The 27,690-nt window shown below is 49.2% G+C and overlaps 1 protein-coding gene across 1 annotated transcript in view; it reads left to right on the top strand.

The window, feature by feature from the left end:
* PTAC12 (plastid transcriptionally active 12) overlaps positions 1 to 27,690 on the top strand; it is an 87,856-nt gene that overhangs the window by 25,790 nt on the left and 34,376 nt on the right. Inside the window, exons 2-4 of the mRNA XM_086824736.1 lie at positions 16,282 to 16,499; positions 16,815 to 16,927; positions 17,077 to 17,336. Coding sequence (XP_086680862.1) covers positions 16,282 to 16,499; positions 16,815 to 16,927; positions 17,077 to 17,336 — 591 coding nt within the window. The remainder of the gene's footprint in view (positions 1 to 16,281; positions 16,500 to 16,814; positions 16,928 to 17,076; positions 17,337 to 27,690) is intronic.

The following is a 27,690-nucleotide window of genomic DNA, read 5'->3' as shown; positions in this document are numbered from 1 at the left end:
CGTGAAGAAAAGCAGTCTTCACATCCATCTGAATCAAATCCAGATCATCATGTGCAACCAAAGCTAATACAGCTCTAAGTGTGGTCATTTTGACCACTGGAGAGAAGATCTCCTCAAAGTCCACACCATATTCCTGCTTGAAGCCCTTAGCCACTAACCTGGCTTTGTATCTTGGCTTTGCATCTGGTGCAACTTTGAGCCTGTAAACCCACTTGCAAGGCAAAACCTTCTTGCCTGCAGGCAGATGCACCAACTTCCATGTTCCATTTTTGTGTAGAGAATCCATCTCTGACTTCATGGCACGCTCCCAAAGAGCCTTGTCTGCCCTCTGTAAAGCCTCCTTATAACATGAGGGCGCCCCACAGTCAGTAAGCATCAAGTAGTCAACCCCTGGAACAAACCTGTCAGGGGCTCTGGAGGGTCTTGTGGACCTCTGTACCCAATGACCATCATTTGCAGGTTGCTGTCCAGCCTGCATATCACCTATTGGTGGCTCCTGTTCCATGCCATAAGGCTGAAAAATCATGCCCGGTATCTCCTCTAACTGTGGTATATCCATAGGGATATCTTCTGCCATCTCTGGCTGTGTTCCACCAAGCCTCGTGTTAGGTGACCTGTTTATAAGGTGAACGGTTGTCATAACAGCTTCAGCCCAAAAACCATGAGGTAATGCAGCATGTGACAACATAGAACGGACCTTCTCCTGTATGGTCCTATTCATCCTCTCTGCTGTCCCGTTTTGTGGAGGATCATAAGGAGTAGAGAGCTCCCTCTTGATGCCTTTAGCATCACAAAAGTCCTGAAACTGTTTGGACATATACTCTCCACCATTGTCGGAACGCAAAGCCTTCAGTGTTTTGCCAGTTTGATTCTCAACAAGAGCAACAAACTTCTCAAACACTGAGAATGTATCACTCTTTAGACGAAGAGGATAAACCCACACCTTGCGTGTGGCATCTTCAATAAAAGACACAAAGTATTTTGCCCCTCCCAAAGAAAGCTGAGGCATCTCACATACATCTGTATGCACAAGCTCTAACTGAGCATCTTTCTGTCCAAGAGCTTTCTTGTGGGGGCATTGTAGTTGCCTGCTATATATACAATGCTCACAAAACTGAAAACTTGAAAACTTTAGAGAAGGCAAGTAACCCAAACGAGACAATTGCTCCATTCCTTTGACACTCATGTGTCCCAACCGGCTATGCCACATAGAGATTTCCGGCAGCTCGGTTGCATTTACATTAGCATGGTGACAAACACCAGCATGCATGAAGTAAAGAGTGTCCACCTTAGAGCCTCTGGCAACAACCAGTGAGCACTTACTAATCTTCCACTTTCCACGACCAAATGTGGTAACATAATCAGCATCATCAAGCTGTCCAGTAGAAAGCAGGTTCTTCTTGATCTCAGGCACATGCCTGACATCATGGAGCATAAGCTGTGAGCCATCTGAAAACACAAGCCTCACATCACCTCTGCCAAGAATCTTGCATGCATGGTTGTCACCCAAATAAACTACTCCTTCATTGCCAGCAGTATACCTGACAAACAAGTCTCTGCAACCTGTGACATGAAAGGAGGCACCTGAATCAATGATCCATGAGTGCATACCATGACCATCTCCTGTAAGAAGTGAATGGGGATCAAGTGAAGACGTGAATAGGACCTTATCCTCACTGTCACCTGCATGTGACACATTGATTTCTTCAATCTTGACTCCACTTTTGCCCTTTGGCTTTATCTTTGTCTTTGTCTTTGCCTTTTCCCTTTTCTTTTTGATCATTTTTCCATTTGTAGCATTGCTTTTTGATGTGGCCCTTCTTGCCACAATAATGGCACTCCAAGTCCTTTTTGGAGCGAGACTTGCTCCTTCTCCGTTCTTGGCTTTTACCCCTTTGTTGGGATCTCCCACGTGCATTCATTGCATTGGACTTTCCAACAGAGTTGTTCTTCCTGTTCATCTCCTCTTGAAGGAGAGCACCCTCAACATCTGCATATGACAGCATAGCATTTGAATTGCTAGTGGCTGTCCTGAATGTGTCCCAACTCTCTGGCAAAGTGCATAAGAGAAAAGTGGCTTTGAACTCATCGTCCATTGCCAACTTTTGATTTATAACTTGGCTGACAATACCATTAAACTCATTTAGATGGGCTGCCATAGACGCCCCTTCCTTCATTTGAAGACCTATGAGTTTCTTCAACCAATACACTTTGCTTGAGGCACTTTGCTGGGCATACAAGTCCTGCAATCTCTGCCACATTCCCCAAGCTGTCTTCTCTTCACGAATGCTGAAAAGTAAAGAGTCTGACACAGACAACATGATAGTAGATCTTGCTAGCTCATCCATATCTTCCCACTCTTCAGCAGTAAGAGAAGCGGGCATTACACCCCTTTCTTTGATAGGCTTGTGCTGCTTTTTCTGGAGCAACACATTATAGCACTGGGTTTGCCAAATATCATAGTTATGTGAGCCTTCAAGCTTCTTGATGTGAAGCAATGAAGAGCTCTCACCTGTTAGCAATATGCAACCTGTCAATGCCTGACTCCCTGCAAAATGTGCAAACACTGCACCAAAAGCACACAAAGTGCTCACAGTTGTTTTCCCAAAGTTTATCTCCCACTGCGGAAGCACAAATGCAACTCCACTCCCACTGAATGTGATAAAATGACCAAAATCTGGTTGCTGCAGATTTAGGACAGCACCTTAAATGTGCTGTGTTGCCCTTCCAAAGTACTATACAGCAGTACTAAGTGCTCACCAATGATGTACCAAACCTGTACCGGCAAGTTCAGCAGCTGAAAATGAACCTTTTCCTCACTCAAATCAATGTGCAGCCATGCCAAAACTTGTACAATGCTGTACCAAATCTGTACCAGCAGGTACAATAGCAATAAATGCTCTCCTGGCTGTCCAAAAGAGTGAAAATCAGACTTTTACAGTCCCGAACAGTGCATACAACAGTCCCGAACAGAAATTGGGCAAAAGCCCCTTGACTGCAAGCTGATTTCTGAGGATTCAAGGCATAAAAGTCTTGCCTGTTGCTTTGCCAAGCTCAACAAGCATAAAATCTTGAAAAGCCCCTTGATTTAAGATCAATTGCTGATCATACATGGTACATTGACGCACATGAAGGCATCCAGAGTCTTCACGGTGCTTCCCCCTGGCCACATATACATCCAGTACATGAAAGCCCCTTGATTTACAGGCACATTGAGTGCTTGACAGGCATCAACACATTGCCCAAAGCATCAAATGCGATTGCCTGCATGCAAATCAATCCAATCGGCACAAAAGCCCCTTGATTTGCACTGCAATTTGCTGCAATTTTACCCGAATGTGCGATTTCTCACATCATACAGCATGTATGAGTGCCCAATTGCACAAATACATCAAAAGCCCCAAATTTCTACATCCAATTTCTTGCAAATTGATCCTGATTGTGACCTATGTCACCCAATTTTGCCAATTTTGCTCAAAATTGAGCAATTCGGCACCTGTACCTGCTCAATTGCAAATCAAAAAAAAAAAAATTGAAGCAGAATACCTTGTAATTTCTGATTTTTTGTTGCAGAAAAAGGGGTGATGAATTTGGTGCTGCTGCAGAAATTTGATGCTGAGGGCTATCAACGGTTTCGGTAGGATTGGCCGGAACTTCATTCGCTGCTGGCACGGGAGGAAGAACAGGACTCCCCTTCGGACGTCGTCGTCATCAACGACACTGGAGAACCTGACGGCGCTGCGGCAGGAGTACGGGCTGGCCAAGAGTGTGATGCTGGTCATCCAGGCGTACAAGACGCTGCGCGACAGGGGTCCTTTCCCAGCTGACAAGGTCGTGGGCACCCTCACCAGACAATTTGTCTTCGTCCTCTTCGACACCAGCAATCGCAACGTCTTCATCGCACTCTACGCCTCCTGCTTCACCCGTCCGCGATTCCAGCTGCCCAGCCACGGGCTGCTCCCGCTTCACCTCCTCGAGCTGCTCTCCTGCACCTTCCGCGCCATCGCTCCCAGCTGCCCAGTCCTCACGGGCTGCTCTCTTTGGCTGACTGAAGGTGAGCTCCCTCGCTCACGCCTCTCTGTACTTGCCGTTTTGCTTCATCACCATCGGCTGTCGCCCGTCAACGCCTTGTGTGGGCTGACCCGATTTCGCCCAGCCACTCGTCGTGTCCACACGTCTCCCTTGCACACTGAATTAATTACAGATGCTCTGATAGAAGAAGAAACCCCTACGAGCCAGTGATTCATGAGCGAGTGGGCTAATGGCAAAGCTCCACGAAGAAGCCAGCGATGCAGCACTTGAGAACAAAACCCTAAAACCAGGGCTTTGATACCAGTTGAATGGGAGAGTTAATTAGGGTTAGGTTTCATGTGGGAGACATACACATAGAGAGAAGAAGGGAGAGAGAGAGAGAGAGAGTTGTGGGGATAAGTCAACTCATGGGAATGAGTGTGTGACTCCCCTATCACGCATGTATATTGCACTAGTACACATAGTGCACTTAGTACATTAAAAGTACTAGGTGTACTATGTACTATAACTTATGGACTTGTACACACTATAAGGGTGGGCATAATGCCTTTACCCCAACACATACAACCTGTATCCCTTGGAAAGAGAGTTATACCCCACCAATACCAGCTTGCGGGACTTGGAGTCAAGCTTCCCCCTCTGCTTCTTCGGAATATGTACATACGCGTCACTCCCAAAGACACGGAAGTGCGAGACATCGGGTTTCCTGCCAAAATATGCCTCAAATGGAGTCATATGGGGTACAGAAGTCGTCGGAGAGCGGTTAATGGTATGGACAGCTGTTGCCATAGCCTCACCCCAAAGTGGACGAGGAAGATCACGATGCTCCAGCATGGTCCTCGCCATCTCCACCACAGTCCTGTTCTTACGTTCAACAACTCCATTCTCCGAAGGCGATCCGGTATTGGCCAATTCCCTCTTGATGCCATGATCTGCACAAAACCGGAAAAATACAGTCGAGGAGAATTCACCTCCTTTGTCAGCCGTGAGAGTCTTGACCTGAAATCCAGACTCTTTCTCCACCATCACGTGCCAATCCTTGAACCGAGCAAAAGCCTGGTCCTTCTGGGAAAGAAAGTAGACCCATGTGAATCTGGTACAATCATCAAGCAGCAGCATGAAGTAGAGAGATCCTCCCAAGGATGGTATCTGCTGTGGTCCACACAAGTTAGTGTGAATCAACTCCAATGGTTTCGAAGCCCGCCTGGAAGCCTGCTTCGGAAAGGATTCCTTGTGCTGCTTACCACGTATGCAAGAACTGCAGCGTCCTTGCCTATTACCAACATCTGGCAAGCCAACCACCATCTGGTCCCGGAAGGCACGCTGCAAAGCATCCACATTTAAGTGGCCAAAACGAAAGTGCCACAAATCTCCGACGTGAGAGCCTGTCAATGAGGAGAGTGCAGAGAGCTTGTAGATGCCATTCTCCACACCGCCTTCCCAAACAACTTTGCCTGTCTCATGGTCCCTTAGAGCAACTGAATGCTCCTCAAATTCCACCCGAAAGCCAGTCTTGCATACCTCATGCACTGACAGAAGATGAAAACCCAGAGCAGGGACATAAAGAACACGGGAAGCATGCTTGCCCCCCTTGCCGTCGGGAATAATCTCCATCCGGCCCTCACTATGTATCGGAATAGTGGAGTTATCGCCAATAAAGATACGACCCGACTGCCGTTTCAGATCCAGAAAGAAGTCATGGGATGGAGTCATGTGCCTGGAATCACCACTGTCGAGAATCCATTCCCGAGTATCCTTCGCAGTGAAGCCAACTGCCTCCTCGCTCGAAGATGATGAAGCATCGGAGTCCACCATCTCTAAGTGCACAAATGCCGGAGTCTTCGCAGCTGAGGCTGAGGAATCAGCACTCTTCCCTGTCCGCTTAGGGCACTTCCTCCAGTAGTGGCCTTTCTCGCCACAATCATTACAAGATCTTTCGGCCTTCAGCTTCTCTCGTTCTGGATCAGGCTTCTTCTCAGAAGACTTCTCCGGTGAAGCCTTCCCTTTGCCCTTGTTGGTATTACGGCCTTTCGACCGTTGGCCAGTTAAGGCCTCCGAACCTCCGTCGTGAGGACGGTTCGTGAAACGTTCCTCCTGGTCCAAGACCATTGGCACAAGCTCCTCCCAAGTAATGGTGCTGAGCCTGCCACTCGTGATCAACGAGGAATAGAAAGCAGAATACTGACCAGGCAAGTGGGAAAGTAACGTGATGGCCATATCTTCGGATGATATCTCTTTCCCAGCTTGAAGGACTTCCTGCTGAAGGGCCTGCAGCTTGTTAATGTGTTCCCGCATCGTCGAGGACTTTGCAGGGTTCATAACCCGCATCTGCACTTCCAAGGATATCCGCTTCATGGGTGACACCCTGTTATACAAAGAAGCCAAGTGCTCCCATATGCCTCTCGCCAGCGTCATGTGCTTCACATGGTTGATCACCTGTGGTGTGCAATTGAGGAAAATAAATGACCGGACCCTGGCGTTGACACGATCCCACATGTGTGCCTGTGCCTCTCGGTCCTTCCTCGTCGATAATAACTCCCCTTCCTCAGCTTCCGGCCGTGGCACCCCTATGATAATAAAATCGGCAAGGTCATATGACTCCAGAACCTTCCAGATGCCGTAATTGGACCCGTCCAACTGACGATCCACTGGGAACGTAGGGAGAGTCGGAATCTTCACGTGCTTCTTAGCCATCTCTAGTAAATCTGCCATCTCGGAGAGTAACCTGAAAGGGTGGGTGGGTGGGAAAAATCTGAAAATCTGCAAGTGGCTGTTCAGCACCTTTGCCCGCCTTCCTCTTGCACCTTCTCTTCCCGTTCAGCCCGAAACAGTCCACCAATCAGCAACCTGTTGCTCCCCCCTCTTGCTCAGAAAAACGCCCAAGATCTGCTAGAGCCTAGGGCTCTGATACCATGTCAGAATATGCAGCGGAAATGATAACCAAACTTGGGTAGACGAGCAAGTAGACTGCAGAAAATAATCAGCACAAGAAACACAGAGAGATAGGTGTGTAAACTCTTCTCTATACACAAGATCCCGGAAATACTGAATGAGAAAGTGGTGGGGGCTGAGGGGCAATATATACAACTCCAAGAGGGCAGTCGGCCAGCTACAGAGAGTGCCCACGACCGGAGAAAAGACCCACGACTGCATAAATGCAGTCGGCCAGCAACCTGATGCCCACGCCTGATCAAAACAAGTCGGCCAGCAGCCCTGAAGCCCACGACTGATGTAGATCCAGTCGGCCAGCAATAGGGTGCTCCTGGCATCACCTGGCAGCCCTCCCACCACTAGGAAAAAATGGGAAAAATAGGGAAAAAATACGGGGAGTGTGGAAAAATGATATACGGGCGCAGCCATACAGTACATCCACAGGCCCAAAACAGCAAGCTCTGCGTTTTTTGCATAGATCACAGCTGGCCTGTGTTCAGTTCACTGCAGCCCTACGTTTGCAGTTCTACAGCAGTTTACCTTGCGTATTCAGCCCTACAGCAGTGCCTCCGCCCTCTGTACATCATCCATACATGCTACAGTCATCTGGTGAAGGTAACATATCATTCATAAGCATTTTCAGCATATTTACATAGCTTAGAATAGTCCTTCGCAGTCCTTTCTTAGCCTCAGGTGTGCAGCCCTTCCTCATGCCCTTGGGAAGAGTGCATGGGCTGGAGATCAATTCATTGAGGTGTTTCTACAGCCGTGTACAGTTCAGCCAGGCTTCAGATCCTCCAAGATCTTGCGTTTGGCTTATCTACAGTCCACATTCATTCTCTCTAAAGTAATAAAGCAAATACTATCTCGTTATCGGAATAGGGGGCCCTTCAGTGGGTAATTCGGGACCCAATTTGGTGTACAGTTCTCATCTCTCTTTAAAGTTTGAAGTACTAAAGCGGATTGCTAAACTCACGAAACTCAGGATACAGAAGACGGTGTGAGCATTTGTGTGACAAGATCTGCCAATACAAAGACTTCCATTGCATATTACAATAGTCGTGTTTGGGAACCTTTTGTGCTACAAGGTCCTCTTGCATAGAACACAGTGCAGATATGTATGCTTGAAGACCTTGGTCTTTGCATGCTTCAATCAAGCGCCTAGTGCTTCACTCCATAGGTAGCCCCGAAGATTGCTTCAGTAGTCAGCCTTTACTAGTGCATCCCCCTCTGGAGATCTAGGTGTGCGTAAGGCAATTTGAAGTGACTTCAAAGCTAGCTTCATACCACTTGATGGTTGAGTAGATGTGCAATCTACAACATCCTTGCATTTTGCATTCTCTGTCAGTCAAGTCTTAGTAAGTTCTTTGCATTGTAACAATTCTCCAAAGTAATACAAGCAAATACTCTTGCTTGTATGGGGGGGCCCTTCAGTGAGTAAATTGGGACCCAATATGGTGCTGTCTTTGCTTTCTCTCTCTCTCTCTCTCTCTCTCTCTCTCTCTCTCTCTCTCTCTCTCCCGCCTGTAGCTCTACCACGTGTGTATAAAAGATTGCTTCATGCTCACTTCATAAAGGTATAAAGGTGGTCTTGCTGTGTGTTCAATGATCTAGCCAGTTGTATGTTAAAGGCAAATTAGTGGCTTATTACAGCCGCAAGTTGAATGACATCAAGAAGATTTTTTTTTTTCCGAGAAAAGATCCTTTCATTAGTTATATAAAAACGCCCGTAGGGCTACAAAAGATCTCTCCTGCTCATAAGAGAACCAGAGCAGTGAATACAGCAAGGCAGCCCGGGAGACTCTCCCTAGGTGCTGCAAAATACAAGCATCAGTACAAAGGACTGAGGGGCTAAATCATACAATAGAAGGGGGGAAGAGCCAAACAGGTGGCCTGTAATGCCAACGGGGGGATCCCGTGTGTAAGGTATAGAAGGGGCCGCTGCGCCAGGTGGTGTGAAAGGCCTCGCGCCGCAAAATCGCCTCATCTGAGTCGCCCCGGATGCGGTCATACTGTCCTTGCAGGGTGTGGATCAACTCCTGCCAAATCCCCCGTATAGTCTCTGCTGGTGGCTCCAGTCTCCCCTCAAAGGCCGTGAAACACCGGGCCCTCCAGGTGAACCAGATGGTGAGGCTGCTGAGGAGCTCCCATCGTAAATCCCTCTCCTGTGTCCAGCTGGCGGACGAGAAATCAGGTGACGGAACCAGGCGAGGCTGGCCCCTAATGAATTTGATGGCCTGACTGTCCTGCTCCATCTCATAGCCCATAGCAGGCCCTGACGAAGTCGACCAAGCAGTGGCACCCCACGTAAGCATACCCTCTGGAGAGGGGGGGGGCCAGAATACGCAGCATCCGCAGCCAAATCTGCTGCGCCTGAGGGCAATCCCATAGGCAATGTCTCTGTGTCTCCATAGAGTGGCCGCATCGGACGCAGGCCACCGGAAGACCGCTGTAAACAAGCCAGGTGCCAACTGCTGAGCCCCTGTGGGCGACCAGCCACCACTGGAAAGTCGAGATCCTGCGGGCCTATCGACTAGCCCAGTGCCGAGCCCAAAAATCCTCCCAGGAATTCCTGTGAGAGTCCCTGTAGTAGCCGCCAGTGCCCCGCTGCAGCCGGAGATACCATCCTCCTCGCTGTCAAAATATGCCACCCCAGCCGAACAGTATACTGGAAAAAGGTGATCTCTGTGGCCTCAAGGGATGCATAAGGATCATGCCACTCGTACTCCCCAGGGTCCCACTGTAGCCGGGCCAAGGGGCGCGGGCCAAGGGGCGTGCTGCATATGCCCATATGCGCCAATCCGGGAGCACATCTGTAGGGTCGGGTCAATATGCCACTTCCGAGAAGCAGCGACCACTACCCGTATCCTCTGAAAGGTGCACTCTGCAACCAAAGGCGACTCCACCTCCACTCTTTGAAGTCTGCCCTCATCCTGAATCTCATAGTAGAGGCATCTGCCATCCTCAGTGCAAGCTCTGACAGCAATCAGGATCTCCAACTGTGTAAAGGCTCCCATCCACCGTGGGGCCACTAGCTCGAAAGGCGTGCACCACTCCTCTGTGAGTGCCTCCTGAATATCATCCCTCATAATCAACCCCCTCTAAAGTGACTCAGCCTCTCCACCTGGATCTCCTCTGGGAGACTGCAGAAGGCCGGCCAATCTCCAATACTACGTGCTGGGCCTGCCGCTAAAGGTCTCCAGGCTAGATGAGGCCGAGAACCCAGCATATGACCCTGCTCTAAGCGAACCGCTGGGCTCCAGATGAGCGGCTGTCTGGCCCGCTCCTCAACACAAGAAGGAGGTTGCTGAGAGAGCCCGGTCTCAGCAGCTCCCAAGCTCTCAGGATGCTCAAAGCAAATCTGTCCTCCCATCCTCTACTGAGGCCCGTCCTCCTCATCTCTATGAAGATCCAGCGAATCTCTGGTGCCCAAGTGCCCCCTGCTGGGGGAGCCCGAGCCTGTAGCCGCTGCAAGAGAAGCTCTTTCCACGGCTCTGCGCCTAGAAGCAGCTCCCGCACAATAAGCTTCCCCAATAAGGCTCTACTCTGATCGACTGGATCTATAATACCCAAGCCTCCCTGAGCCAGCGCAAGTGTAATAACTGCCCATGCAACCTTTGCCCGGGCTGGCTGACCGTCCCGCCCAGACCAAAGAAAGTTCCTGATCAGCCTCTGTACCTGGCTGATACAAGAGCTCGAAAAGATCCAGCAAGACGTAATGTACCACATGGTGGCTAACAGCACCTGATTTGCCACCACCACTCTCCCAGCCAAGGATAGTTGAGCTGTACTCCAATACAAAAGCCTCTTCCGAATGCTCAGAAGAAGCGGGGCAATCTGCTGCTCAGGTGACAAATCTAGTCCAATTTGGCATCCCAAATACCGCACTGTTGTGCCAGGAGGAATCCATCTAAAACCGGGGTCCGGGCTCCATGCCGGAGTGGGAGCGTTGCTGATCCAAAAGGCCACTGTCTTGCGCCAATTGATCAATGCCCCCGAAGCTGCACTAAAAACCTGGAGCGACTGCTCTGCCCGAAGAAGATTGGCCTCTTGGCCATGCAAAAATAAGCCCGTGTCGTCAGCAAACTCAGCATCGAGCAGGTCCTCCCCCCGGACTGGGAGCTGGAGTCCTCTCAAACCAACCTCCTCTACCGTCAAATACATGCTCATAGCCTCTGCAAAGAAGAGAAAAAGAAAAGGGGCGAGGGGACACCCCTGATGGACTGATCTGGTCAGCTCAAAACTCGGCCCCCGTCCTCCTGCAATCAACACCTGGCTACGAGCTGTGAAATACAGAGCCGCCACCCCTCTAATCCAGCCTGGCTCAAAGCCCAGGCGAAGCATAGTGCCCTCTAAGAAACCCCAATCAACTCTATCGTATGCCTTCTCAAAATCGAGAAGCATCACGACCAAGTCCTCACCAAGAAATCTAGCTCAGGCCGTCGCCTCCCAGAAAGTAAAGATGTTGTCAAGGATACTGCGCTCCTTGACGAATCCTGTCTGGGTAGCATGAATCAACTCCCCCAAGAAGGGCTGGATCCTCAAACTCAAGGCCTTGGCTAACACCTTGTAGACAGTATTGAGGATCGTAGTAGGTCTCCAATGCCGAATACCATCTGATACTCCCTCCCCCTTGGGGATAAGAAAGATCAAGCCCTCTGAAAAGCTTTGTGGCATCACCCCAGTGTCCAAAACATACTGAAAGCCCCTGCGGAGGCCTGGCCCCAAAAGGTCCCAATAGCGCATAAAAAAGGCCGGCGTCAGTCCGTCCTCCCATGGGCAACTATGTCGCGGCAGGACCCTCAAGGCCTCGGCAAGCTCAATCTCTGAACGAGGCGCACCAAGAACTGTACGCATACGATCTGTGACCCTCCTCTGCACATGGGCCCACACAGTCTGTCTGCAAGCATCCCTGTCCTCAGTGGCTGGCTCCGCTGAAAGCAGGTCTCTATAGAATGCAGTGGCAATGGCTCTGATCTCCCCGGGCTCAGTAGCTACCGATCCATCCGGCCTACCAAGCTGACGGACTCCTGCTCGAGCATGGCGGGGTCCAGTGATCTCAAAAAACTCCCCAGTCACTCTATCACCAAGCTGCGTCCACTGAGAGGCGTGACGACGATAGTAAAACTCATGTCTCTGCTCCTCTGCCTCTCTAACCTCCTGGCGTGCCTGGCTCAGCTGGGACGCCACCCACTCACATGCAGGCTGCTGCTCCTGAAGGCGCTGAAGCGAGCAAGGGTGCGTCTCAGCCAATGCTCCCGCTCGCGAATCTCTCCCAGCCGTGTCAAAGCTGCAACGTGCAAAAAAGAGCTAAGCTTGATGAGTCCCTGGGCACACTGGCCTGCTGCATCCTGGTCAGAGCACTGACTATCATGCCAGATCCTCTCAATGTCCTCAGCGAGACTGGGATCTGTAAGTACCCTCTCTGGGATCCTCAACTGCAAGCTGGGCTCCCGTGTCCTCTCCTCCAATGTCAAGATAACTGGCGCATGATTTGAAAATGAGGTGCCAACGAGAATGCCGACGGAGCCCCCTCGCTCCCCTAACCAGTCGCCCACATAAAAGCGATCAATCCGTGATAGATTAGTCCCTTCCTGTCGGCGATCCGACCGAGAGAAACTAAGATTGTCCTGAGAGCGGGAGAAGGCCCCATGCTGCCATGCATCAGTGATCCTCAGTGACATGCAAAACCGGTCCCAAGCTGCAAGCTCCGTGTCGTGCACTGTAACATGACTGCCTCCCACCCTATCGCCGGTCCTCTAGCATGTTGAAGTCTCCCCCGACACACCAATGTGCGGCCTCTGGCAATGCATTCGTAACTTGGGTCCAGAACTCTGCTCTGGCACTAGCATGGTTGGGCGCATAGACGTTGAGCATGCCCAATAGCTCATCATACATCCTCAGAATGACATACTGTGCTCTACCAGGCACAATGATCCCTTGATCCACAATGGCTTGCCGCCATACATCTGCAATGACCATGCATACTCCTCCTTGTCCACCCAAAGGACCAAATCCTGCAGACCAAAAGGTGTCCCATCTACCAGGCAACACCGAACCATATCTCCGGATCCTGCTCTCACCCAAGTGGTGCTCCTGCATCATCAAAATATCAATGCTGCCACCAACCAGGCATCTCTGAAGCTCCTGCCTCAAGCAACCACGATAGCGTCTAAAATGTGCTCCGCCAAGGCCCTGTACATTCCATGAGATGATCCTCATGGATGACCTACTGAGGTGGATGCTGTCTCAGCCGTACGGCGGGCCTTCGCAAGCGGCTTGGATGGAGAGTAGTCCCCATCCGAGCGGCTGCGAATCTGCCCACCTGGTGTACTGCAAGAATCACGGATGAGGCGCCAGTGTGGCTGTGGCCCATGGCGACTGCCTCCCGCTCTGACAGAGCAACCTCGTGTATACATACATATCCAGGGTTGCGTGCTAAGTCTGCCACTATGCGAACGACCAAATGACGAATCCCTGAGGCATCCACACTCCCGGGATCCAAGAAAAAATGAGCCAACTCCCATAGTCGGCCTATCACATCTGTCACCTCCAGATCGCTCACATGATGAGAAAACTCAACTGCCTGAGTCTTCAAAGTGCTAAGAGCGAGCTCTAGAGTCCACTCCCGGTCGCATGGGCCACATAGAGGGAACGAGAAGGCCACCGCTGAATCAAGTGCCTCCTCCCCGCGGGCCGGAGGTATCACTGCATGAACTCAGATGGGTGTTGGCTCATGGTGACCCTCTGCTCCAAAAAACCGTGTGAAGGCGTAATCAAAAGCCTCCGAGCGCTGTCTAATGCCGAGGCGACTTAGTCGACTGCGGATAGATGATATCTGTGAAGTCCGAATCGGCATGGTAGGTCTCCTCTGTGGTGCTCGAGCGAGGTCGGTGCTCTGCGCCCTTCGGACTGCAGGTGACCGCCAGGGGACTGCCAGGGCCTCCCGGGAAGGTGAGGCGGGCGGGGGGGTGGAGAGGGAGCCGCTGCCGAAACCGGAGCGGGGACAGGAGGAGGCGAAGGTGGGAGCGAGGCGGTGGGAGGAGACGGGGGTGGGGGCGGTGAAGAAGGGGGTGCTGGCATCTCCTGGTCCTCAGTCGTCGCAAGGGTCTCCTCCTGGAGGGGAGCAAAGCTGTTCCTCAGGGGAACCCAGTGATGCTGAGACTGTGGCTACTGCTGCAGCGGTCTCTGGGCGTGCTGCTGTGGCTGTCTCCCTCGACGGCGCCCCTATCCAGGCTGCCACTCCGAGGTCTCTGTGGCGTGAGCAGGTGTCCCGGAGGCAGCCTGCCGAGCCGCATCTGTGGGCAGGCCATCAGGGGCCTGCTGCTGTGGTGAGGGTCGGGGTCTCCTGCGAGGGCAGGCCTTGGCCAGATGACCGACCTGCCTGCAAATGAAGCACTAGTTCGGGAGCCCCGAGAACTCCACTCTCTGATCAATCCATCCCCCCCCTATCCTAGGTAGCTGAATGACCTTAGGAAGGGAGGAGATGTCAGACACCAAAACTCTGACAGAAGGTAGCCCAGCTGCTCTGGCCACCACTGAAGCTGTTGTGGGGCCAGTCTCTAGTACCGAGCCCACCAATGCTCCTAGCCTAGAGAGGAGCGGAAGATACTCTCGGCGGAGTCTAGGGAAGCAAACTGTAACATGGAAAAGGCGCTCTCCCTGCTTAGCCGCTGCTGGGTCAAAGCCATGCTGCCAAGGTCTGAAGAAAGCCCTAGCACCCCTGATGTCAAGGGGACTCATGGCTAGGACCTTGGCCACGCTCTGGGCGGTCTCGAACTCGATCTGATAATGTCCACGGCCCAGTAGCTGTACGTCCAGGATCTTGCCCACATCTGCAAGAAGGCGGGCTTGGAGAAGATCCCGGATCTCCCCTCTGCTGGGGCGAGTGCGGACTATACGGCAGATGGTGGAATGAGCCTGGAGGCGTTCCACCTCTGCGGTGAGGCTCGCTTCCTCTTTTGGCGAAAGAGAAAGCCTGATGGGGGTGTCCTCAGGGGCGGGCGAGGGGGCTGTGGGGGAGTCCCTTTGAGGCGGGGCGGGAGGAGCCTCCATCAGAGTTCGAAGCTATGGCGAAGGCGAGGCGAAAGCGGAGATCCTGCAAGAAACCGAGCTGCACAAAGGAAGGGGGGGGGCACGAAGGCGAGGGGCGGCGGCGGGCAGTGCAGCGAGGGAGGGGGGTGCAGTAGCGAAGGCAGGCGGGGGGGCAAGGGGAGGCGCGAGGGATGAGGGGGGCGCGAGGGGGCGAGCAGGCAGGTAGGCAGGGGGGCGCAGGTGTGCAGGTAGCGCGAGCAGGGAGGGGCGGAGCTTCAGCGACATCAAGAAGAATTATTCGGTATATGACAAAGAGCTTTTAGGGGTAATCACAGATCTTAAGCATTTCCTTTATGGGAATTCACAGCGAAGACTGATCATCGGACACTTAACATGGTTGTAAACCATGCCTAGTGCAATGGAGTGATAGGCAAGCCAGGTGGAGTCAAATCTTCCAACAATTTGGAGGTATGATTGAATACGTCCTCGGCAAAAACAATCTTTTTGCTAATGCTCTTAGTCGTGAATCAGCCATGTAGGAGACCCTTCAATGGGTATATTGCGACCCAATCTAGTGTTATTCTTTGCTCTCTCTCTCTCTCTCTCTCTCTCTCTCTCTCTCTCTCTCTCTTCAGCTCTACTCCTGTGTATAAAGATTAAAGTGGGTTGCTTCATGCTCACTAGAATAAAAGTATAAAGAAGGTCTTGCTATGCGTTACACGATCAAACCAGTTGCATGTTATATCTGTGAAGGTCAAATAAACCATCCACGACACAGAAAAATTTCATGCACCGCCTTATTAAAGCCAAAGCGATGATTTTACATTCATTGGGTTGTGGAAGCATTAATGATGACCAATGTGTGTATTTAAACTTTCTTGGGAGACCTTGCCATCAGATTCGTATTGGCTGAGGCGGGCATTACCATTAGTTGATCATGGCTAGTTTACCTCATCCACATGGTCATATGCTGATATCATATGTATATACAGAAACGATAGTTGTTTTTCATTTTCTTTCAATTACTTTTTCCATGGCAGTATACCCATGGTATCATTGTATCACTCATGGTCTCATAAACCTTGGGGGTCTTTTGGAGACATTAATATTACTTTCTTTCTTTTTGTCTTTCTTCTCTCTCTCTCTCTCTCTCTCTCTCTCTCTCTCTCTCTGGCTTTCCAACCTTTTATTGACTTTTGGGATAGTTTTTTTACTCTCAAGTAAGTCTTTATTTAAGGTAATTGTGTTTCACAAGTATTGATTAGATTCTGGGTTTTTACGAAGGTGTACAAGTTTTTGAGCAAAAGGAGGAAGAAGATGAAGATGAGTACAGGGATGAGTATGTAGTATACAAGGACCCGGACGAAAAAGAGCCTGAAAAGGAGCCTGTGAAGGATTTGATACCTCTGCCCAATGAAAAGCTGTGGTACAATTGGCGCAAGATCCCTCCTGAGAAGGAGCCCTGGCATGATTTCAGCAGACCACCTTCTGATAATTTCGCTGTAAGTCAACACACATGGATATATCAACCTTGTTTTTTGGTGATGGGTATGCCCTTTGCCTTAGCATAGTGGTGTGGATATGATACGTTAACCTTTTCCCAATAGATGCCAATACCAAGGTGTGGATATGATACGTAAACCTTTTCCCACAGATTATATGAGTAGGGCTTATATAGCATGTAGTCTATGCTATTCATGTTGAAAGCTGATTGTTTGAAGCTTTTATGACTAGATTCCTGTGAATAGATTCCCTTTTTGAAGACAAGATTGCTTTTTATTGTTTTATGTTGATTAAAAGCTGCATATTTTTGACAGGTCATGGCAGCTGCAGCTGCAAAGACAGGCCAGATAAAATTATTTGGTGAGAAGCCTACTGTTACGGAAACAACCCTTGCTCGTGTTCGAAAGCATGCACTTAAAAAAGAAAGGCAAGATAACCTGGTTGAGACCTTCTTTCTTCCTCCCAGCAGCATGCAGAGAGGAGTCTTTAATATATGAGTGTTATGGAGTGTCAAACTGCATGTACACGTTTTTGCATGTGAACATGGCTGTAAAGCTTGTTGCCTTTGGATTGCAGGCTTGAGATGGAAAAGAAGAGGCGAGAAGAGATAGGTGGGCTTGCATACTACAGTGAGTGGGTGAAAGCTTGGAAGAAGGATACATCGAAAGAAGCCGTTAGAAAGCATTATGAAGAGACTGGAGAGGATGAGTCAGTTCAACTCATCAAGATGTTTCAACATCAGACGTTTGGAGAGTATCGTACGATGATGGGAACGGATCCTCGCATTGAGAGAGACCCATTAGCTATTCGCATGACTCTCGAGCAAAAGAAAGCAGGTGCTTTTTTCTCATCAAAATCAGTTCTTTGATGATGAATCAAAGAACCACACGAACAGATAATGAGCTTCTTGGTATTAAGTCTTGGAGTCTTCTTATGTAGCTCCCTAGTTGCCTCTTAGGAAGCTTATAGAGTGCCTGTGAGCTGTGTTTTTCAGAGGTTGTAGTTTTAGAGGGAAGATAAAAAAAATTCAGTATGCATCTCTCACCCCAGTCCCTCACACATATTGCATCATCAATGGTCTTATGGGCGATTTCCATCCTCTGATGACATTAATAACCCCCCGTGTGTGTGCGTGCGTGCGTGCATGAGATATATAGATAAAAAGACCAAGTCATGAATGGACAAATAAGGCAAGAACAAGCATTGCTAGACACTCTTGAATGCTGCCAAGCTTGAGATCCAGATGAGGAGGAGGAGACACAAGTGCACCAGATTAGTGCACACATAGAGAGATTGCAGTGTTTCCAGCCTGACAGTCCAGACTCCAAATGGCCATCTGCTGCTAGACACCCTTAGACAACACATGGAACACATCAAAGACTCAAAACTTAGCAGAAGAGGACAACTTCTATGCGACACCACACTCAAACAGACACTCCTTCGGGAAAGAGGACCATTTTCAATTTTATGGTGATCCATGAGTCCCTCATGTCCATCGTTGGACGAGGTCTTGAGAAAGCTCTACAACCCTATCTAGCTTTGAATTTTGTGCCTTCACTGTCTTCTTTGCAATACCTCAAATCATTTCCATTATGCTCCTTGTAGGCTATAGGGAATGCCGTATGCATCTCCCACTGTAGTACTTACACATATTGTATCATCATGGGTCTGAAGGCCCGTTTCTTGAAGGCATTAATAAACCTCTTTCTTTCTGGGAAGAAAATATAACGACGGAAGATCACAAGACAAAAGTACTTGATGCAAGGGAGATGGAGAATAATGCTGAATTACTGTTGCAAACCAAAGTTAAAAACTGATGGCGTCTACACACCTGTGCACTCTGGCAAGGAGCTTTGTTGGCGATCTGGGTAGGCTCTAGACGGAGGATATAATGCACAACAAGGGTGCACTATTACAGTAAAGATAGATCTCGATATCTCCAAGATATTATATGTAAGATATAAATGAAAGGATCCACCACTAGACTCTCTCTAGTCTCCTAGTGGTTGCAATGTAGTCGATTGACCATACCCTCAACTGGGTACATGGGTGCATGAACCATCCCTGCAACTCAAGGACAAGGTGCCCCAAGAAGATTTCCTTCTACCCAAGAGTGCGGCCAATCCTGTTACCCGCACTATGACAATGATGAGGGTGGAGCATTGATTTCTAACACCCCCCCTCAATGTCCTCTTGCCGGTGATACCTCCTTGGTCCAACATTGAGTCGATGAAGATGCCGCTCCATCAGATCTCTCCCAAGAGCCTTTGTGAAGATATCCACACAATCCTCTGTTGTCCGGGGGCAATAGACCAACTTGACCTCTCCATCCAAGATCAACTCTCGCACAAAGCGATAGTGTATCTCAATGTGCTTTGTGCAAGTGTGGAGTACCAGTTTCTTTGCTATTGCCATTCAACTTTGATTGTCACATGGGACTATTTATCTTGCAATTATCAGATATGTTTGTTGCAAGTTGTTGCCAAATAGACAAGTTGTAGTGGCACTCAAATTAAATGAGTTGGAGCTCTCCCCTAGCGCTAACCTCCTCATATTGTGGAGAGAGTGCTCCCCCAGCCCTCCTTGTTTGCCCTTCAGTCTCCTGCCCATCTTCGCTCAACCCACTTGCCCTTCAGCCTCTCTCCCACACATGCTATCATGTGCACAGAGTGTATCTACCGTGTGCAGCATACACACAAGACTAGCTTCGAGGCTTAGGATAGCTTGGAGCTAGGCAGGGTGATTGGCGAGATGGTCTAGGGATAGACTGACGGGCGGGTGCCCAAGTGGGGACGCCCTAATGGGCGGGCACCCGAGTGTGGACGCCTGGTGACTGGCCAAGAGCCTATAAAAGGGTGGCCAAGGTCAGTCAGTTGGTCAGAGTCTCGCAAGTCTTTGTGAAAGCTTTGCGGTTAGGAGCCTGGATCTAGTGCAGACGTGCACTTGCTTCATGCAGCTGAGGCCGGCAGTAGTCTCGAGGCCCGCGAGGGTAGCTCCATGGTGGTATAGGACGTAATGGAGTAGAGATTGGTTGGTGCATCTTGCTAGTTAGCTCAGCTCGTGGCTCGGTGGGGATAGCCAAGTCTTGTGAGTTTTGCCCACGGCTGTCATGGTTGGGTGGTGAGTCAGGCATGCACCCCCTTCACGTTCTATGGCTTTGTTTTGTAGGTTTCGAGTCGTGTTTAGGGATTGCTCTACGAGGAGACCCTTGGGGATTTGACACATGCTTCTCCAGAGGCGCTTCTTGCCCACGACTGTCATGGTTGGGTGGTGAGTCAGGCCTGCACCCCCTTCACGTTCTATGGCTTTGTTTTGCAGGTTTCGAGTCGTGTTTTAGGATTGCTCTACGAGGAGACCCTTGGGGATTTGACACATGCTTCTCCAGAGGCGCTTCTTGCCCACTTGCTCGCTTGTCTGCCTTTTGCCGCCGCCGCCTCCCATCCGTCTGCTCTCATTCGCCCTCCTCCTCCTGCTTCTGTCTTTCTCCTGCCCGCCCTTTACCTTTTCCTTGCACAAACCCCCCTCCCCCCGCCTCCCTCCCCCCCCCCACCCCCCCCACCCCCTGGCCCTATTTCTCCCACCTCCTTATGCCTCTTTTTCATCCGCTTGCCCTTTGTTCTTTGCCCTTTTTCCCACTCCCCCTTTTCGTTTCCTTCGTCTTTTTTGCCTCCTCGCCCTTCCCCCATCCCTTGGCCCCTTGTTCTCGCATGGTATCCCCCCCCCAACCGGGTGCCATTTTCAGGTTCTAGCCCTAGGGCTGCAGTTCTTTCGGCGGGTGTCTTCTTACTCTGGTCTTCAACCTTGCAAGAGGATTCCATGGAAGCTGCTCTATCATCTCCGACGGAGGCCACTGCCCCTTGCCTATTCTCCGAAGCGGACCTCTAGATCTTGGCATGGACAATTTCCTCCCTTCGTGACCTCTTCATTGGTTTGCAAGCTCGTGGGGAGCTGCCCAACATAGGGTCAAATTTGGGGTTTGGTCCAGGCAAACCTCATTGGCGAGCTTGGCAAAATCACCAATATTCATTTTCTTGGGCATGGCTAAAGCTAGGTGGGTTTTGACTCGACCGTTGGCGGCTACTCTAGTGGAGTCCCTTTGCGATATGCACAACTCAGGCGTTTTTCGCTCGATGGCATCACGGCTTCGATCCCACATCCGACCCCCTTGCAAGATTGACTGGCTTCTGTGTCAACTTTATGCTTCTCCTCCTACAGTAGATTGGTCGATCGTTCGCTCCGGGTTACTTACCGCCGTGAGGCAAGGCTTGAAGGGCGTCACTCAACTCCTCACTCGAGAAGGGCGAATTGAAGAAGCTTTGAAGACTGGGAGAGACTGCCTTCCGAGTGTGCTGCCACTCTCTCTCTTGTTGCATCGATTTGGGGTGTGAGTGTTGGAAGGTTGGCGATTTTGAGCTTGTGATCTATGGCTAGAAGGTGCCTTGGATTATCCCATAAGTGGAAGCATGGGAAGTTGAAGAGCCATATATAGGCAGTGCCCGTTGGGGGTGTTCGTGGAGCTCGATGGTGATGCGTCTCCTACGTGCATTAGTCTTCCGTTGCGCATTCTGACATGGTATCATAGCCCGGGTGTGTGTGGTCCTGGGCTGCTCAGGCGTGTGTGGTCGTGGGTGACCCCCTCGCGCCTCGGTGGCTTGCGGAGCTCGAATCGAGGGAGGGTGTTGGAAGGTTGTGGATTTCGAGCTTGTGATCTATGGCTAGAAGGTGCCTTGGATTATCCCATAAGTGGAAGCATGGGAAGTTGAAGAGCCATATATAGGCTAGAGTGGCACCTTGTCATAATCATCTCCTCCGGCCGGTGTTTTGGGAGGCAGCTCACCGCCCGGGAGATTGGAGCCTGGTGCAGGGATGTTGCAGTGCCCATTGGGGGTGTTCGCGGAGCTCGATGGTGATACGTCTCCTACGTGCGTTGTCTTCCGCTGCGCATTCTGACAGTGTGACCTCCATGAGACCTCCTAGAAGAGAATAGGGCAACTCTCCACCCAACCTCCGGATATAGACCCTAGCCAATTAACTATAGCCTTGGCCGTCCACACATGTCCGGCCTCCCCTGAACCGCTTGACTCCCCTAGTCCTACTCTTGTCCTAACATTACTCCCCCCTTTTGGAAGAGTTTTCGTCCTCGAAAACAAAGGTAAGATATCGGGTCTTGAGAGTCCTAACGTTCTCCCAAGTTGAACCTTCTTTTGGTCTATCTTTCCACTTAACTAGCCACTGTTGTCTAATTCTGTGTGAGGACGAGTTCGCTTCTCTTGAAAATCCAAGATGCGCTTTGGCTTGTGTGGTAAAACCGGAGGTTCAATTAAATCTACAAGAACATCTGTATCCACCACATTGGCATCTTCGCCTTATCGTTTTCGCAGTCGACTAACATGAAAAACTGGGTGAACCATGGGATGTTCTGGTAGAGCTAACTTGTAGGCAACTTCACCTACACACTTACGTACTGTGAAAGGTCCACAATACCTAGGCGACAACTTTGGCACTTTTCCCGTCCTCAAAGTTTCCGAACTCGGGGAACCCTTGAGAAATACTTGGTCACCTTTTTCAAATGTGACCACTCTGCGGTCTTCGTCCGCATAATGCTTGTAACGATCTCGGGCCCGTTTAACATTTTCCTTAGTGATCTTCAACATATCGGTATGATCTTGCTGAAAATCTATAACCTTTTGAATTTTTTCAGTAGCTAACTCCAGAGCTAGTGGAGATCGGGGTTGAAAGCCATACATAAGCATGAAAGGACTAAAGCCCGTAGCGACATGCTTCGCACTGTTATAGGTAAATTCTAAAATTGGTAAGTAATCTTTCCAATTCGTTTGCCGTTTACTCACATATGTCCTTAGTGTCACATGCACTCTGCACTGTAGTGCATGGTGACAAACTGGCTCATCATCACCATTGCAACATCTGTACATTATTAGAACCCATTAGGATGATATTTGTCGTACGCCGTGACCCCATTGTATATCCTCAGTCTAGGATAAGTCAGGCACGAGCTACGTAGGTCATTCTCAACCATAGTCAATCAGTCAGTCAGTCTAAGTCCCTTAACGCACTTAAAGAGACGCATTCATGCATATACAATCAGTAGAAACCTTAGGGTTTGCATCAGAAAGCATCCTGCATATTGCACAGCATTCATGCATAGCATCATTGCAGGAACCCTAGATATCATCCATGATTTATCTGGTATTTTTTCCATCATTTTCAGCATTTATACATCATTATTAAGCATTTAATATTTATGGAGCAGTCGGCCAGCATCTAGTGCCAACCGACTGGCTATATAGCTAGTATAAATAGGAGGGATTGATCTACTCTCTCATTCATCTCATAATTCAGCAAAGGATCAACCAAGCGCTTGTCATCCTCAGCTTCAGGAGCATAGGCGATTGTAGTTTCAGCCATCTCTCTTCAGCGTTTGTCTCCTACAGCCCTAGGCGCCTCAAACGCATGAGCATTCAGCCATCTGCAGTAAAACGCAGCAGTGCAGCATTCAGCCTTGAGTCCATCTTGCGTTTTCTGCATCCATACAGTTTTCAGCATTCATCCATTCATTGTTTTGCTCCAGCCACTTGGTGAAGGTAAAACGCAGCATTCTCATTCATTTACAGCATTCATTGTTGGAAATAAGTGCACACTAGGTGTACTATTTCTCTAGTCTAGTTTCAGTCTTTGTGTCTTGAGTCTAGTGCCATGTGGCACCTCTACATTTATCCCATAAGTGAGTCTACTCAATCTTGTACTTCTCACCTATAAATTGTAGGTGTCACATCAATGAAAATATCAATCTTGTGTCTTGTCTACACTCATCTCAAGGTATGTCTATGCTTTGTGTTTTCCTCTAGTCTTGCTCTCATTTCAGTTTCAGTTTATCTTTGTCTCTCCCCCATTTTTACAACATGGTATCAGAGCCTTCCTCTGCTGTGACGTCCATGACTCCAGCTTGTTCGTGCTGCATATTGAGTCTCGACCTCACCAACCGTTGCCACTCTCCTGTGCTGGCCTAGTGCAGTCGACTCAGCTTTGTGTGCGCTCAAAACCGGCCAATGAGCTCTTGTTCTATCTGCGCAGCACTCCTTGGGCACTGTGGCAGTTTTGGCTGAGATCCGCCCTACAAGCTCTTACCTGGGGAGTCCAATATTTCGGCCCTCTTTCTTGTCAATAACTTCTGGCCCAGCTTCAGCGTGCATCTGCTTGGCTTGGCTTTTGGCTTGGCCGGAGCGGATCTCACACTTTGTTGTGGTGGTTTCCTCCCTGGATCCCCTCACCTCTGGATTCAAGGATGTGGGCAGCACCTCTACCAACAGCAGCACTATGGTGCCTCTCCGCCTGACCTACCTCCTCAGCTTTTCTACGGTTTGGGGCACATCACTCTGGGCGACCTTCATCGAAGGCATCATCATGTTCAAATATCTTCCCCGCCTTGCAGTTGAAAATATTCAGCAGCCTTGTTTCAGCTATCCAGTTCAGTTACAGCCTTGATCATTTGCTGGAAGAATCCGGTCCTGTCTTGATGCTTCAGTCCTTGTTTATGGTTGCAACCACTAGCCTCTACCAGTTTGTGGATCTTGTTCCTTGCCACTCGTGTAGACTGGTCCTGTGCATCAACTGAAGATCACTATCACTCAGCATTCACTTTTGAGCTGTACCTTAAGCTACATTGTCAAAGTCTTGTTCTACACTTGTTCTCCTGCTGATCTGTTCCAAGCATAAAGGCTGCTCCTGGCTCTGCAAATTTCAAGGTATGGATGCTCTTCGTTTAACAATCCTCAGCCTGGCCCTAATGCCCACTCACTTTCACGACTCTAGCAAGTTCTTCATGCTTCATGATTACTTTCAGCATTCATGGTTTATCCCTCTGGATAGACTGTCAAAGATATGGTTTTGAAAGAGGGAAGACCTGCTCAAGCTAGAGTAATCAAATCAGGATATCTAGATGTAATTTTCAGTCTTCTACTTTCGAAAAATACTCAAAATATAAAAAATTTAATTTTCAGTTTTCATGGGATTAGACACTGCCCTTGCATTTCAGCAAGTGGTAAGACCTTCCCTTCATCTATCTGTCTCTCATGTACGGGATTAGACACTGCCAAATATGGTAAGATCTTCCCATCTCTCTCATATTTGTCTATGCTTTCATGCTATCTACCACCATTGATCACCAATGATGTAGATCATGGGGTAATGTCGTGTCTATTTGTCTACATGGACTTATCTTTGTCCCTATCCAAGAGGCACCCCTGCATTACCCACTCTAGCAGGAGGATTGCCCTTGAGGAGGGATTATCTATCTAGGTCCATCTCTCTATCTATCTACAATCAGTCAGTCTCTCAGTCTGTGTCTATCCTGTCACATGTCTATCCTGTCACATGTCTTTGACACTCTATCTATCAGTCTATATGCCTCTCTTTTGTGGATTAGCTACCCACATTCTCTTGGCATTTTGTCTATGTCCCCATTTATCTTCTATTTGTCAGTCTCTCTCATGTCTATCTGAAAGTCTCTCTCTCTGTGGGACCACTCTACTGGCTGTTTGTCTCTCTCTCTCTCTGTCTGTCTATGATCCACTCTTGTCCCTACCCTTGTGGACCCATATGAGGATATCACTTGAGGAGGGGTGTCTCAGGATCTTTTGTCTCTCATGTCTTGTCTCTCAGTCTATCAGTCTTTATGTCTGTCTTCTAGTCTTGTCCATCTTGTCTTCTAGCTTGTCTCTCAATCCTTGTCTAGTCTCTCTGTCTTGGTCTTATCTTTTGTCATGTTATAGTCTTGTCCTTTTGTCTTCCTCCTAGTGTCCACTTAAGGAGGGTATTGGAAATAAGTGCACACTAGGTGTACTATTTCTCTAGTCTAGTTTCAGTCTTTGTGTCTTGAGTCTAGTGCCATGTGGCACCTCTACATTTATCCCATAAGTGAGTCTACTCAATCTTGTACTTCTCACCTATAAATTGTAGGTGTCACATCAATGAAAATATCAATCTTGTGTCTTGTCTACACTCATCTCAAGGTATGTCTATGCTTTGTGTTTTCCTCTAGTCTTGCTCTCATTTCAGTTTCAGTTTATCTTTGTCTCTCCCCCATTTTTACAACATTCATATACAGTCTAGAACAGTCCCAAACAGCCCCTTTCTTAGCCCTAGCTTTGCATCCCTCCCTCATACCATTGGGAAGAGTGCATAGGCTCGAGATTGGACGTCTTTGGTGCTTCTACAGCAGTGCACAGTTCAGCCCAACACTTGATCTTCAGAGGTCTTGCGTTTGGCTTCTCATCAGTCACACCATCAATCTCTTTAAAGATAATAAAGCAAATACTATCTTGGTAACGGGATAGGGGCCCCTTCAGTAGGTATTTCGGGACCCCATACAGTGTACTGTTCTCATCTCTCTCTCTCATATCTCTCTAAAGTTTAAAGTATTAAAGTGGATTGCTAAACTCGCGAAACTTAGGATACAGAAGAGGGTGTGAGCATTTGTGTGACAGGATCCTCCAATACGAAGACTTTTGTTGCATGTTAGATTGGTATCAGATTCAGCTTTTCCACACACACTGTATCCTAGCGTGAGGGCATCCTTGGATGGTCAGATTGCGTTCCGGCACGACCCTTGACTTCAACATCATGTCTACACAAGAGAGTACTCATCAGCTGGACGACGTCTCCCCTGAAGGAGTTCTTCCGTCTACCGCACACACCATAGCTTTTCTTAGAGCTCAGAACCAGCTGCTCATGGAGCGTCTCCAACTATTGGAGGCAGCAAGAGCACATCCTCCGCCGCCTCCAGCAGCACCCGACTACATCTCCCTCTTCTTTCAGATGGAACAACAAAGGAGAGAGGATGGGGCCCGAAGGAGAGAAGAAAAAGCAGAAGCAGAAGCTAGAAAGCAACAAGAAAAAGCAGAAAGATGGGGCTATGAGGAAGGCCAACGCAGGATCGACGAAGACTAGTGTCAGGCTGAACTTGCTGCTCGGGAGCACCAACGAGAGTCCGATCGAGAACGTATGTTACTTGAGCACCAAAGGGAAAAGGAGGCCATCCATCTTAGATACCATCACCTCTCTTTAGCATCCCTAGCCTCAGATGCCACCAGCCAGCAGTCCGTAGCATCAACTACCGTCATTCGCAGTCAACCTAATTTCAGTAAGTATGATGATAAGTGTGAACATTTAGCAATAAATCAGTTTATTCATCAATTTATTGCTCATTTTCCATCAGCTAGGCTCACAGATCCTCAGGAGTCCACGTAGCGGCTTCCCATCTCACTGGTGAGGCAGTCACTTGGTGGCAGCATTGGTCTAATCTTTATACAGACCAGACCACAGGTGTCATAGCTATTAGCTAGGATACCTTTGTCCACGACTTGAAGACCAGACTCCTTCCGCCCCAGTACACGACCGGTCTGGCAGATGAGTTCTATGGATTCAGACATAACGGATCCCCAGTGCTTCAGTTTTTCAGAAAGGTTATCACTTTAGCACAACAGCTAGGGCTATCTGCGCAGGCCAAGATGGAGCAATTCATTCGTGGATTGGATCCTAACATTCGGTTCATAGTTTGTAACTTTGAACCCAGTACATATGACCGAGCTCTGACTCTCGCTCAGAATGAAGATGAACGGAGGCAAGCCCAAGCAGTCATCTCAGTCTAGTACCAAATCCCAGCATCAGTAATCCAGTGCATAGCCAGGGAAAGGTAATGCATCTTCTAAAGATGCTAAGAAGGACGAGAGTAATAGCTCCAGTTCAGGGGGTAAGAAAGATAAAGAATCTTAGCCTAAGAAAACCCCCGATGAAAAGGCTAAAGCAGGCATTACTGGAGGTTATCTTCCTCGAGAGGAGCAAAAGAAGTATTAGTTAGAAAATAGATGTTTTTTCTGTCACATCATAGGGCATGGTAAGAAGGATTGCCACAAATGGCAAGCGGAACAAGCTGCCAAAGCTCCTTCTGCCATAGTTGCCACAGCCTCCTCAGCTCCTCCAGCCCCGCCTACTACCACAAATGCGGTTCAACTTTTACCTTCTATGCATCCTATGCCATCAATGGTATTTGATGCTAAGCAGGAGGGTGAGAGCGATGCTGCACAGAAGAGCCTCATCCGAGCTTATGACTCTGCCAAGGGCCAACAGTTTGTAGTCCTTTTCGATATGGGTAGTTCTGAAGATTCCATCTCT

This window comes from Cibotium barometz, chromosome 31 (assembly GCF_041138505.1).
Source record: "Cibotium barometz isolate CiBa-2024 chromosome 31, ASM4113850v1, whole genome shotgun sequence".
Lineage (NCBI taxonomy): Eukaryota > Viridiplantae > Streptophyta > Polypodiopsida > Cyatheales > Cibotiaceae > Cibotium > Cibotium barometz.
Note: the sequence above shows the minus strand (reverse complement) of the source record. Positions and strands in the feature narration are given on the sequence as shown.